Below are 14,325 nucleotides of genomic sequence, written 5' to 3'. Positions count from 1 at the left end.
GTAAGATTCTTTGTTATTGGTCCAGGCGTGGCAGTAAACTTTGTGTTTTGTCCTGTTGTGTGGTCGTTATCTTTACAATACTTGGGGGTTCAGATGTGTTTCACACGACCTGCTTAGCATTGGCGTTAGGTGACGATGTACAAAAGTGATTTAAGTCAGGGTCCCTTCCTTCACGGACTTAGCACAAGAAAAACAACTGAGTTGTAATTGTGTGTTCTGAACTGCAAGTGCAAGAGGAATTGGCCGGAGAGCTAGCTCTGTGGATACTTGGAAGCTTCTCCTGAGGAGATGAAACTTGAAGGGTAGATTGGATTTGGCCAGACAAATGGGTGTAGAGAAGTAGTCTTAATTGGCAATAGGTTGAATAAAGAAGTCCGGGAGCAGAGGCAAACATGACAGGCATGAAGAGCAGGAGGGTGATGAGCAGCCTAGGGCAAGGGGGCATGTTTGGGTGTAGGGCAGTGGCTCTTAACCGTTTAAAGAATCATCTCCTGGACCTTTCTTCACCCCCTTCTCCCACCAAATACACACGCATACACCATTTTGCATCCAACCTTAGAGGGCTTTTAGATTTAGGAAAGACCCTTTGTCCATGGATCTTGGGGTAAGAACTGAAGTAGTAGAAAATGAACCTGGATAGGATCAGATAATATGATCTCGTGCCTTGAAACCCAGGCAGAGAAGTTTTGGCTTCATTTATTTAGAAGATGTGTGGGAATTGTTATGGGATCTCAAGCAAGATAATGACAAGATAAAAGTGGTGTCTGTGGAGAAACTAGTCATGGATTTGGGGAAAGGGGTTAAGACTGGAATAAGAGAAGTGGCTATAATTAAGAATGCAAGTGAAGGCCAAATCTGAGAGGGCTAGTATGTATGCTTTTAAGAAATATGTCAGAATTTGATGCTAATTCGGATGTAAACGTGAAGTTGAGGGAAGAGTAAAAGATGACTAAGGAGTATTTTAAGGGGCAGGAAGGAAAATGAGAAGGAAGAGTGGAATTATTATTGAGAAACAGGGTAGTTGGAAAGGAAAGATTGATTGTAAAATAATGTTTAGCTTTGAACTTAATGAGTTTGAGTACAAAAAAGTTTAATGTTTTACAGGAAATTGGAAATGCAGGTGCAAAGGTCTGAAAATAGAGATTTAGGAGTCATATGTAGAATGAATGTTATATGGAGAAAGAGTGATTTCAGAGTCTGGGGAGACACGCACTGTTGGGACTGGAGGAAGGATAGGAATCAGCAAATGAATCAGAAGGAACGATAAGAAACAAGGAGGAGAAATAATTGAGTGTCTGAAAAAAAGCAAGGTAACAAAGTTTAGAGGACTAAGGATGAGCAAACTTGATGAATCAAGTATTTGGCCATGGTTTTCACAAAAATATTATTGGTAATCTTCAAAAGTGCCATGTCTTTATAGTGATGGATTCATAAGAGAGGTTGCTGAAGATTTCCAAAAAAATATTTATTAGTAAGTGAAGGCAATAGTTGTATACCATATTTCCAGGAAATTGGTCTCAAAACGAATGAGACGAGTAGGATTTAAACAAAACGTTTTTAGTGTTAGGAATACAAGAATATGCATGGCAGTGGAAGAAAAGTATCCTGTGAAGTAGAGATTAGAGATGATAGAGGTTTGAAATAAACATGGGAGATGGTGCCCAAGGGAAATGTAAAGGGACATGGAGATCAAGAATATTGGTTGATGGATTGGCTTTAGAAAGCAAGTAAGAGGACCTTTTTCCTTACAGTTGGAAGGAAGAATATTGGGGCAGTAAAATATTAAGTCAAGCTATATTTTTAACCTCTTAATTATCTGGCAGGGCAAAATTGCACATTATTGAGTATGGAGTGAGAAAGTAAAATAGGTATAAACCATTTTCTAATCTTTAATGCATGGATTGGGCTATTTCACATTACTGCAGTATTAAATTACTCAAGGGAAATGTTTTCTCAATACCAGTCCTTTCAGAGCTAGTAGTCTTTCTCTCACCTAGATAGACTTTAAAATCCTTTTGGAATTCATAGAATTTCTCTTTTAAGTAGTCAAACTTAGTAGGGCTTATTTTGCCTTGAAATTGATCCCTATTGAAAGGCAGTGTGCAAGAAGGAGGTAAGAGCACCCACTTTGGTGTTAGACTGTCTCGGTTCAAATTCTGGCTCTGGCATTTTTAGCTGTATGACTTTGGCAAGTTATTTAATTTCTTTATCTTCCTATCTGTCAACTGGGAATATAATAACCGACCTCATACAGTTGTTTGAGGATTAAATGAGACAATATTTGTTAAAGGGCTTAGAAAGTTACCTGGCACATGATGAATACTCAATAAATGTTAGCAATTATTCCAAATAACAGATTTGAAAGAAACATTCAGTGTAGATGGGACTGATTAAAATTCCATTTTGAATACACAGTTCTGTATGCATTTAAAGGCAGACTGCTTTAGAGTAGCTGCTATTTAAGTTGTATGGTATATGATCTTTCTCTGGGCATTATCTGAGTTTTGAGAACTATATATTTAATTTATGGAGTTTTGTGCAAGGTATAGAGTGTGTCATACTTTGACATGATGAAATTTAAATATAGGGCTTCCCTGGTGGCGCAGTGGTTGAGAATCTGCCTGCCAATGCACGGGACACGGGTTCGAGCCCTGGTCTGGGAAGATCCCACATGCCGCGGAGCAACTGGGTCCGTGAGCCACAACTACTGAGCCTGCGCGTCTGGAGCCCGTGCTGAGCAACAAGAGAGGGCGCGATAGTGAGAGGCCTCTCACTAAATAAATAAATAAATATATATATATATATACATATATATAAATTTAAATATAATGATAAATAAAGCTCTTCACTTGTGAAAAAAATTTTTTTTAATTAATTTATTATGGCTGTGTTGGGTCTCCGTTTCTGTGCGAGGGCTTTCTCCAGTTGTGGCAAGCGGGGGCCACTCTTCATCGCGGTGCGCGGGCCTCTCACTATCGCGGCCTCTCTTGTTGCTCAGCACGGGCTCCAGACGCGCAGGCTCAGTAGTTGTGGCTCACGGGCCCAGTTGCTCCGCGGCATGTGGGATCTTCCCAGACCAGGGTTAGAACCCGTGTCCCGTGCATTGGCAGGCAGATTCTCAACCACTGCGCCACCAGGGAAGCCCTGAAAAAAATTTTTGAAAGGGTAACTGTGCCACTTCTTGGGAGTAATTTTTATAACTTTTAAATCATAATTCCTTTCAATTTTGGAGTTCCATGAAATACTTCTGTTCAATTAAACCAATACTTGCTTAACAATTAAACAGCATTCAGTATTATACTAGGGTAATTATACAAGAGAAATACAAAGAGCATGATTTCAGTCAAAGTAGTTTCTCTGGGAAGAGAAGAAATGCACACCAAAAAAATAGTACAAGTAGATGAATTCGGGCCAAAATGAGTGGTAGAGACTAGGTGATTGAAGAGAGCTGTGTGGGCTGGTGTATTATTAATCTCCAAAGATTTTGTAGAATATTCTCGAGGGATTTTGTTAGACTCATTTAGAGGGCTTTTGGGCTTTTTCAGAATATTTACCCCTGTACAGACAGACACACACACACACACACACACACACATCTTCCCAGAATGAGCCACTGATACAGACACAGACAGAAGTGTGTAACATGGGTATTCTGGGGGGGAAAAGGTTAACAAAACCCCACTATTTGAAAAGGGATGAAATTCACACATGGTTTTAATGGAGGTGGAATGGAAAAAGAACACTTGAGGTAGGGAATATGATAAGCAAACACATGAAGACAAGGATGTGTTTATGTCTAGGATAAGTAGGATAAGGACAAGCTGAATTATGAGTTGTGAATGCCCAGTAGAAGAGTAGAATTTATCTCATCACTGAAAAGTTTTTTGCACAGGTGACTAATAATAAAGTACCATTTCTGAAAAATGGATTACCCTCAGATACGGAACGTTTAGTTGTGGTAATAAGACCTGGCTAAGGAAGTAGCTTTGGGAATGGATGGAGAGACTGAGGAAGGAAAAATTCAAAAGAATGTGCTTAATGATTGTATGTTAAAAAATGAAAGTGGGAGACTACTTAAATACGTTTAAATTAACTTAGAAAATTGACAGGAATTTGAAAATGGACCAGCTAGCTTTTGGAAGGAGGACAGAAGGAGTTGAATTTAGTTTTGAACATAACTGTGTTTGAGCTATCTGTAAGATGTTCATAAAAATAGCCTATAGCCAATGAGAAATATAGGATTTGATTAAAAAGTCAAAATGGGGCAGGGAGTAGGAGGGAGAGAGAAAGAATTCCTTTATAGTAGATAGAGGAATCAGTGAAACTATGAGCATGAATTAACTTTTTACTATTTAGAATTCTGGTTTTATTTCTTTTCATGTAGACCATGGATTCTTATGATGCACCAGAATCGACTCCTAGACAGTGTGCATCCTCAAGGCTTAAAGATTACTTTATAGGTGCCACCCCTCTGCAAAAACGATTAGAATCAGTCAGGAAGCAGACTTCATTTATCCCGACTCCACCTCGAAGGAAAATTCCCCAGTGTTCACAACTTCAGGTATGCTCTTTGTGTTCCTTTGTGTTACTAATAATTGAGAATGCCTGTGAATGAAACATTTCAATTGTTGTTACTATTTATAGTATTTTTAGTATATTCTTACTCCCTGTGGTAATAAAATAAACGAGAAACAGCTATAACAATTATTCACACTATCAGTACCATATGTTTTTTAACCTCTTTTTTTTTTTAATTCTTTCTCTTTATTTCCTAGTTTTCAAAATAATGCTAGGGGTTGCTTTCTTAGCATTCTCCAATGGTGACAAAGTTTTTGTTTTTTTGGTTGATTTTTTTTTAACTTTTTATTTTATATTGGAGTATAGCCGATTAACAATGTTGTGATTGTTTCAGGCTGCCACATAACATTGAGCAGAGTTACCTGTGCTATACAGTAGGTCCTTGTTGGTTATCCATTTTAAATATAGCAGTGTGTACATGTCGATCCCAAACTCCCTAACTATCCCTTCCTCCCTGGTAACCATAAGTTCCTTCTCTTAAGTCTGTGAGTCTGTTTCTGTTTTGTAAATAAGTTCATTTGTATCATTTCTTTTTAGATTCCGCATATAAGGGATATCGTATTTCTCTTTCTCTGACTTCATTTAGTATGACATCCTCTAGTTCCGTCCTTAACCTCCTTTAATTTGGGACGTTTCCACAATATTTCTTTGTCTTTTATAACACTGACATTTTTGAAGAATATGTTTCCTCCTCTTCCCTTTTTAAATAGAATATTCCTCATTTTGTATTTGTCTGATGTTTTCTCAAGATTAGATTGAAATTATGTATTGCTGGCTGGAATACTGTATAGGTCGTGTTGTATCCTTTTGGGACATAACATCTGGTAGCACATAGGTGATGTTAATTTTGATCATCTTGTCAACGTGTTGCCCAATAATTACTGCTTTATTCCCCCCTGCAACTAATAAGCGGTCTGTGGGGAGACACTTTAAGATAATGCAAATGTCCTGTGCCTCATCAAAATTTTGCCTCACACTTAACATCCTTCATCCATTGATACTTTTTGCCTAATCCCATCTTTATGGTGATGGTTGAAAAATAATAATTTTCCATCTCTATTTGCTCCATATTTACCAACCAGCCTTTGGCATTCTATTTTAGGCCCTTCTCATTTCTATTCCATTTATTTATCTATTTATCAGTACAGATTCATGAATTCCTGTTTTAAAAATTTTTCTAATTACTTACTAAATTATTTTCATGTTTATATTGTTCTGGATTTGTCTGGTGGCAACATGCTCTGTTTTGATCATTCATAAAAAAACCCTGTGTATTAACATTAGTAATTTGTAATTTTACTGAACTATGAAATAAAGCCCCAGTTAATACAAGTTTTTTTGTTGTTTTATAAATTTATTTAATTATTTATTTATGGCAGCGTTGGGTCTTTGTTGTTGTGCGAGGGCTTTCTCTAGTTGCAGAGAGCGGGGACTACTCTTCCTTTTGCGGAGCACGGGCTCTAGGCGCATGGGCTTCAGTAGTTGTGGCTCCAGGGCTCTAGGCACTCGGGCTTCAGTAGTTGTGGCTCGAGGGCTCTAGAGCACAGGCTCAGTAGTTGTGGTGCACGGGATTAGTTGCTTCACGGCAAGTGGGATCTTCCCAGACCAGGGCTTGAACCTGTGTCCCCTGCATTGGCAGGTGGATTCTTAACCATTGCACCACTAGGGAAGTGCCGTCAATACAAGTTTGATGGATGCTTTTGAGTCACTTAGCAAGGAACCTGGCTGATCAGTCACCTACACCTTCCTTTTAACTTTTTCTTGTCTGTGTTGTGGGTCTAGTATCTTTTGGCGTATGAGAAAAGTTTTGCTTTTTTGTGAAAACTTCTTTAAAGAAAAATTACTAGGGCTTCCCTGGTGGTGCAGTGGTTAAGAATCCGCCTGCCAATGCAGGGGACACAGGTTCAAGCCCTGGTCCGGGAAGATCCCACATGCCGCGGAGCAACTAAGCCCGTGCGCCACAACTATGGAGCCTGAGCTCTAGAGCCTGCGAGCCACAACTACTGAAGCCCATACGCCTAGAGCCTGCGCTCAGCAACAAGAGAAGCCACCGCAATGGGAAGCCCGCACACCACAACGAAGAGTAGCCCCCACTCACCCCAACTAGAGAAAGCCCGCGTGCAGCAACAAAGACCCAACACAGCTGAAAATAAAATGTAAATAAAATAAATAATTTAAAAAAAAAAAAGAAAAATTACTAGTCCTGGTAATGAAAGTTATGGTTCTTAACCAGAAAACAGAGATTGTATATAAATTAAAGACTGGAAAAATAAAAAAACAAACATTGCAACAGTAAAAAAAAAAAAAAAAAAAAGACTGAAATGTCCAGTTCAGTGTTTCCTTTTCTTTATGATACAAATAATTTTGCCAGATCTTTTTTTTCTTGGCCGTACCACACGTCCTAAGGGATCTTAGTTCCCAACCAGGGACTGAACCTGGGCACTGGCAGTGAAAGCGCCAAGTCCTAACCATTGGCCCCCCCTTTTTTTTCCCCCAAATCTTTTGATAGTAATAAAAAAAGTTTACAGCTTTTCCATGAGTACTCTAGTCAGAGCAAATATTTTTGTCAAGTGGACAACTGTGGTGAAAGTTCCAAAAGATATTTGGGACTGTGGAAGTATGGATTCTGTAGAAAAGTTCAATTCAGGATAAAACTAGGAGCTTATGTGGGGGTGTATGTGAAGACCCTCAGTACTGCCATAGTGCCAATACAAATGAAGTGTTTTGTTTTTAGTGGTCCCTGTGATTCCAATAGAGCCTAGCCACAATACTCCCATGTATCTTTTTATTTAATCTACTGAATTAGAGTGATGGAGTGAATTTACTGCCAAACAATTTTAGAAATTAGTTAATTAAAACCAATGAAATTAGATGCTCCAGTGGTGACTATTTTTAAACTCTATAATTTGAAGTTTCTAAAAGTATGTAACTGTTCATCCAATAAATATTTATTAAACAGCTGTTCTAGATGACATTGTTCTAGGTGCTAGAGATACAGTAGTGAATAAAATAGGCAAAATTCCTGTTCTCATCAAACTCATACTCTAGTAGTGAAGACAGTAAAAATCAGGCAAGTACCTAATGTCAGGTAGTAATAAGTGCTGTGAAAAAAATAAAGCATGTTAAGGAGATATAGAGTGACAAAGCTGGAATGGGTGCAGGTGCTACTTTAGATAGGGTGGCCTCTTGAGTGACATTTGGGCAGAGACCTGAATGAAGGAAAGGAACATGCCATGTGAACACCCTGGGACGAACATTCCAAAGGGAAATTACAGCAGATGCAAAGATCAGGTACCCAGTAATGGCTTTGTTTTAAATATTTAAGATACTGTGATTAAGTTCTTAGTTACTCATGTTTCCTAATTCTTAAACTTCCTTTGTCTTGATTTTTTTTAGGAAGATGTTGATCCTCAAAAGTTTGCATTCCTTCTGCATAAACAATGGACTTTATATAGTTTAACTCCCTTATATAAATTCTCCTATACTAATTTCAAAGAGTATTCTAAACTTCTGAATGCATTTATTGCTGCTGAAAAACAAAAAGGACTTGCTGTGGAAGTGGGAGACGACTTCAACATCAAAGTGATTTTCTCTACTCTCCTGGGAATGAAAGGAACACAGAGAGACCCTGAAGCATTTCTTGTCCAGGTATATCATATAAGCAGTACTTGCTTCCTAGGAGAAAAGAATGTGCGTTGTCTTGGTTTAGAAATTGTGATGTTTTCTTACTGTTTTTAAAATTCTTAAGCTTGTGATTTATAACCTATTTTATGTCTTGTTTGACCAAATTATAGTAATTAGATATGACCAACTTAAAAAAAAGTTTTTTTCCTTTTACAATATAATTATGTTTATTTTAGAAAACTTAGAAAATACATAAAAGTACAAAGAAAGGGAGAAGTTTGAGCTGCAAAGAAGTTGGGATTCTTCTCCTGGAGCTGAGTAAAACCTACCCCTATCTAGGGCTCCTTCCTTCTTTCCTTCCTTCCTTCTTTCCTTCCTTCCTTCTTTCCTCCCTTCCTTCCTTTCTTCCTTCCTTCTTTCCTTTTGAGGTTCTTGGCAGGCGAACCTCTGCTCTTTGTGGGCCCACAGATCTTCTACTTACACAACCCCAAAGACTTGTAGGCTTGAGGAAGTGAGGCTCCATCTGTTTGTGGAAATTTCTCTCAGTAAACTAGTGCATGGTGATGACTCCAGAGTTTCATCCATAGTCAATATAATGGAAAATTCTAAGACTTATGACTCTTTTCAACATGAACTTCAGGATTATATTAGAAAGCAAAGAGCCAGAGGATTACAACCAGAGGTTTGCTTTAGAAAGGGGACAGAAGACTCTGTGTACAGAGAAAAGAACCACACTGCACCCAGACCTCCAATGCTGGAGCAGAGATTCCCCTTCAGGAGGCCCCACAAGTCCCCCAGTTCCTACGAAAGGCTGAAAACAGTGGAAAGCCACTTAACCCACACTGTCCAATATTCATCACTTCCGACAAAGACTGGAACCTGTAAATCACTGTCAGAAAAAACATGACCATTTCTTCAATAACCGGTGGTTTCCAAGCCCACCTGTGCAAGGAATGGCCACTGGCCCCCACACAGCACAACACAGAGAAGAGGCCAGCTGCTTCTCAGAGGACCACACCAGTGTCCATCAGGCAGGAGATCAAGACGGAGGCTGGACGGGAAGGTCCAGGGAGGAGGAGGACATGGCGATGAGAAGCAGGTATCGTGGAAGAGGACGCACCACAGGGATGAAGAGGATGAAGATTCCCACAAAGAGAACAGGAGGAAGGCCAAAGTGGCGCCAGGAAGCACAGAGAAGTCCAAGTACAGAAAGAGCACCCATGACTGGGACACCATGAAGGAGGGAAGAAGGTCCAGTAGAGAGGAGAAGCATCCTGGCTAACATAGCACCCAGGAGTGGGACTTGTGGGATGAAACTATCCTCGGTGGTTGTTACTGATGCTGGAGTTTTGGGACCTGGATATTAAATGATATGGATCCATTGGAAAGGCTGGATTAAATGGTATAGAAGCAATTCATTAGCCATACTTCAAAGAAAATAAAATTCGATCCCCACCTATATCAGACTCTGTTCAAATATAAAAACCCAGTTGGTTTAAAGATGTCAATTTAAAACCCAAATAGAAAAGTATTAGAAGTAAATATAGGAAAATTGTTTTCAATCTTGGAATATGAACGGCTTTCCTGAACAAGACGTTTTAGCCAGGGGCCATAAAAGAAGAAAAAATAATACATGTATTTGCAAAAACACTTAAACTCTGCATGTAACAGAAGATTTTGTTGTACATTTTCTTAAAAACAGAAATAAAAAGCTATGCATTGTGCATATGCATTGAGCAGCTCCAGAAAGATACACGAAACAATGGTAACTGGGCTCTGGGGGCAAGAACTGAGTTGGGGGAGGCGGGTAGACAGAGGTAGCTGATAGACTAACTTTTCAGAGTGTACATTTCTATTTGAATTTTGTACTATATGAGACTACTACCTTTCCAATAAATAAATATTTTAAAGGTTAAAAAAAACAAACAAAAAAACAAAGAAAGTTAAAAACCACAGTTTAACATTTTGGTATACATCTATTTGTCAGTAGACAATCTGAATAGGCCTAGTCCTATTAGAGAAATTGAATCAATAATTAATAACCTTCCAAAACAGAAAGCAACAGATCCAGATGGGTTCACTAGTGAATTCCACCAAACGTTTAGGGAGGAAATTACACCAATTCTCTACAATTTCTTTCAGAGATAGAAGCAGAGGGAATACTTCCTAATTCATCCTATGAGCCCAGTATTACCCTAATACCAAAACTAGACAAAGACATTATAAGAAAATTACAGACTCCATCATGAATCTAGATATATCTATTTGGCTGTCTGTATCTGTTAAAATTGTGATCATATTGCCCATACTTGTGCATTATGGCTTTTTTTTTTTTTTTTACTAATAATCAGTGCTGTAGATAGTTACTCATGTCATTTTGAGTAACTAAATGTAAATGTAAATTTTACGTTTTTGTAAACTTATCTGTATAATTCTATGGTTTTTAGTGGGATTAAAATCCTAGAAGTAGAATTTTAGCAAAGAAGTAACATTGTTACATATTGTGATATATCATACCAAGTTACTCTCAGAAATGTAACATTTTACATTCCTTACTATATGTAGTATATAAAAGTAATATGACTGTCCTTTTATTAAGAAACCAGATTTATTTTATTATTTATGCCTGTTCCTTCTGTTTCTGCTAAATTAACTCATTTTAGTCATTGATAAGTTAAATGCTGAAACAGTTGAAATTTTGTTTAGTTGTATAGATCAGGGGTTAGCAAACTATGGCCTGCTGCTTGGCTTTGTAAACAACGTTTTTTTGGAATAGAGCCCCTTTCATTTGTTTACATATCGTCTATGGCTGTTTTTGTATTACAACAGCAGAGTTGTAGTTGCTACAGAGACTACATGGCTTGCAAAGCCTAAAATATTTACTATCTGGCCTTCTGCAGAAAAGGTTTGCTGACCCCTGGTATAGATCATAGTATTGGCAAGGATCTCAGGATTACTGGGATTAGGTTCAGCTGCATATAACAGAAAGTCTAAATAACAGTGACAATAGAGGTTTACTTGTCTTCCAAAAAAGTGTCCAGAGGTCAGCTTTTCCAGGCTGGTAAATGCTTCATGAAATTATTAATAATCTAAGCTCCTTCTGTCCTCTCTATCATCCTTGGTGCATGGCTTCCCTCCTATGGTCACACTATAATCTAAATTGGCTCCTGGAGCTCTAAATACTATATGTAAGTTCAAGGCAAGTAGTAGGAGGAAGATGGGAAAGTCAGACAGGATGCCTGCCGCTGAGTAAACCTTTGACGAGACTTGCTGACACCCAACAGATACTTCTCTTTATATCCCAGATGGAAGGAAGACTAGAAAAAAGTTTTAGTGGGTACTTTGCCACCTCAAGTGAAAGCACTGTTTTACTGTGGAAGGAAAAATAGATACTGGGTAGATAATTAGCAGTCTCTGTCAAGTTGAAGCAGTTGATGCCCAAAGAAGGTACATGGTTTGCATGTCATCAGGCAAGCAAATATTCTTGTGAGGAATAGAAATAACCTCTTGAATTCCTAGTATAGTGTCCTAATAGTTTTCTAATTAAATCTCATTTCTTGCCAGGGTTACAGGACTTATAGGTTATAAATACGTGATAGACATAATACATCTGGCTTTAAGGTATTTGAAAGTCTCATAACTTCTTGAACAAGGAGAAAAATGGCAAAAATAATTGTTCAAATGATCATCTCTAAAGGGATATAATATAGGGCTGTGATCTTCACCTTGTCCTGGTCAAACTTTAATTAAAACTTCTATTAATATCTGGAAGGTATGTTTGTTATATAATTTACAAATTTAAAGTTTGAGGGGTTAGTCAATCTGCTAGAAAATATAATCAAGATTCTAAAAGATCTGAATGGATTGACACAGTGGGCCAAATTGAAAGAGATTAATATTTTAATAGGAATAAGTTTACTGCCTCATTGTAAGTTGGGGGGGGATTTACCTATTAATAGCAAAAATGAGTATGTAGGGTTAATTTATGTAAAGCTGTCAACTAAACCAGAAAACTACTGTTAAGATTATATTAGTAGGAGTATAATCTAGGTTAAAGGTGGTGACAGTCCTGTAATCAGACCTTTTTGAAGTAATTATGTTCACTTATGAATGACTCCTTTGCCAAAGAATTTCAGAGAAGAGTGTCCAGATAGTGTGAGCACTTGAATGTATGTCATAGAAGGAATGGTTGAAGAAACTGGAGATGTTGACCGTAGCAGTATATATGATAAGGATAATCAAATATTTGAAGGGCTTTTTATGTAGAAGAGAGATTAGATTAGATTAGATTTCATCTACATACACGTAAGGAAGAAAGTAGGACCAGTGGTTGGAAACTGTAGGGCCTAACATATGAAAGAACATTTTAAGTGGATAGACAGAGCTCCCTTAGGAAATAGTGACGTCTTCCTCAGTGGAATAATTCAAGCACATTGGATTCGGTGACCTTTTACAGTCCCTTCTAAAGTTTTTTTTAAAAAATTATTTATTTATTTTTGGCTGTGTTGGGTCTTTGTTGCTGCACGTGGGCTTTCTCTAGTTTTGGTGAGCGGGGGCTACCCTTCGTTGCGGTGCACAGGCTTCGCATTGCAGTGGCTTCTCTTGTTGCAGAGCTCTGGCTCTAGGCGCACGGGCTTCAGTAGTTGTGGCTTGTGGGCTCTAGAGTGCAGGCTCAGTAGTTTTGGTGCATGGGCTTAGTTGTTCCATAGCATGTGGGATCTTCCCGGATCAGCGCTCGAACCCATGTTCCCTGCATTGGCAGGCAGATTCTTAACCACTGCGCCACCAGGGAAGTCCCCTTCTAAAGTTGAGATTTTTGTTTTCCAGTTTTTTAAAGTCTTTGTTGAATTTGTTTTATGTTTTGGGTTTTTTGGCCAGGAGGCATGTGGGATCTTAGCTCCCTGACCAGGGATCAAACCTGCACCCCCTGCATTGGAAGACGAAGTTAAAGTTGAGATTTTGAGACTTTTTTTTTTCAGGGTACTGTACCTGGTTATACCATATTGGCACCCCTTTTTGCATTTTGGTTGCACCAAGGTCTTGCCATATACCATGTCTGTCCTAATAAAGAGTATTAGGAGAAAGGTCAGTTAACTTGATACACCCTAATAATGATCAGGGAGACTATTACCTCTGTGGTTTTTGGCAGGTAATACTACATATCTTCTTATTTTTAAATGTACTAATTAATGCTGAGAAGATGCACTTTAGGAGTAGATGTACTTTCGAATTTAATGAACCCGTTTGATTTTTCTTCATAGATTCTGTCAAAATCTCAATTGCCATCTGAGCACAGAGAAGGTAAAGTGTTGTGGACTGGTTGGTTCTGTTGTATATTTGGAGACAGTCTTCTGGAGACTGTTTCAGAAGATTTCACCTGTCTACCCTTATTCCTTGCAAATGGTGCAGAGACTAATACAGCCATAATTGGAACCTGGTTTCAGAAAACTTTTGACTGTTATTTCCGTCCCTTAGCAATCAATGCGTTTAATCTTTCTTGGATGGCTGCTATGTGGACTGCATGCAAAATGGACCATTATATGGCTACTACTGAATTTCTTTGGTCTGTACCCTGTAGCCCTCAAAGTCTGGATATTTCTTATGCCATACATCCAGAAGATGCAAAAGCTTTGTGGGACAGTGTTCACAAAACACCTGGGGAAGTTACCCAGGAGGAAGTTGACTTATTCATGGACTGCCTGTATTCACATTTCCATAGACATTTCAAAATTCATTTATCAGCCACAAGATTGGTTCGTGTTTCAACATCTGTAGCTTCAGCACATACTGATGGAAAAATAAAGGTTAGTTGGAGCAAATCTAGTTAAGTAATTTTTCCTTATTGTTGCATAGTTTTCAAAATGTATGGCAATTGTATTTTCCACATTGACGAAACACTTTGGGATGTCTGCCAATTGATGACAGTAGAGAGATTTTATTTTATGCTTTATAAATGGTTTACTAAAAAGTCTTAATAAGCCTTCTATATGCAGCTTTATAGTGGAAGGATACTTACTATACTCTGTGTGCCCATAGACTTTGGTAATAATATGACTTATTCTGTAGTAACTTTGAAATTTTCAGAATTTTCTTGTCAATTTTGAAATAATTATCAGAGTAACA

At 38.2% G+C, this 14,325-nt stretch overlaps 1 protein-coding gene across 3 annotated transcripts in view; it reads left to right on the top strand.

Moving 5' to 3' along the window:
• Positions 1-14,325, top strand: part of CENPL (centromere protein L) — a 42,954-nt gene that overhangs the window by 749 nt on the left and 27,880 nt on the right. For all 3 annotated transcript variants that reach the window (XR_010941219.1, XR_010941218.1, XM_067728690.1), the window contains exons 2-4: positions 4,385-4,561; positions 7,975-8,226; positions 13,464-14,006. Coding sequence is in view for 1 of the 3 variants with exons in the window: in XM_067728690.1 (XP_067584791.1) it covers positions 4,388-4,561; positions 7,975-8,226; positions 13,464-14,006 (969 nt within the window). In the remaining 2 variants the exon portion in view is untranslated. The remainder of the gene's footprint in view (positions 1-4,384; positions 4,562-7,974; positions 8,227-13,463; positions 14,007-14,325) is intronic.

The sequence above is a fragment of the Pseudorca crassidens genome, chromosome 2 (assembly GCF_039906515.1).
Source record: "Pseudorca crassidens isolate mPseCra1 chromosome 2, mPseCra1.hap1, whole genome shotgun sequence".
Taxonomy (NCBI): Eukaryota; Metazoa; Chordata; class Mammalia; order Artiodactyla; family Delphinidae; genus Pseudorca; species Pseudorca crassidens.
Note: the sequence above shows the minus strand (reverse complement) of the source record. Positions and strands in the feature narration are given on the sequence as shown.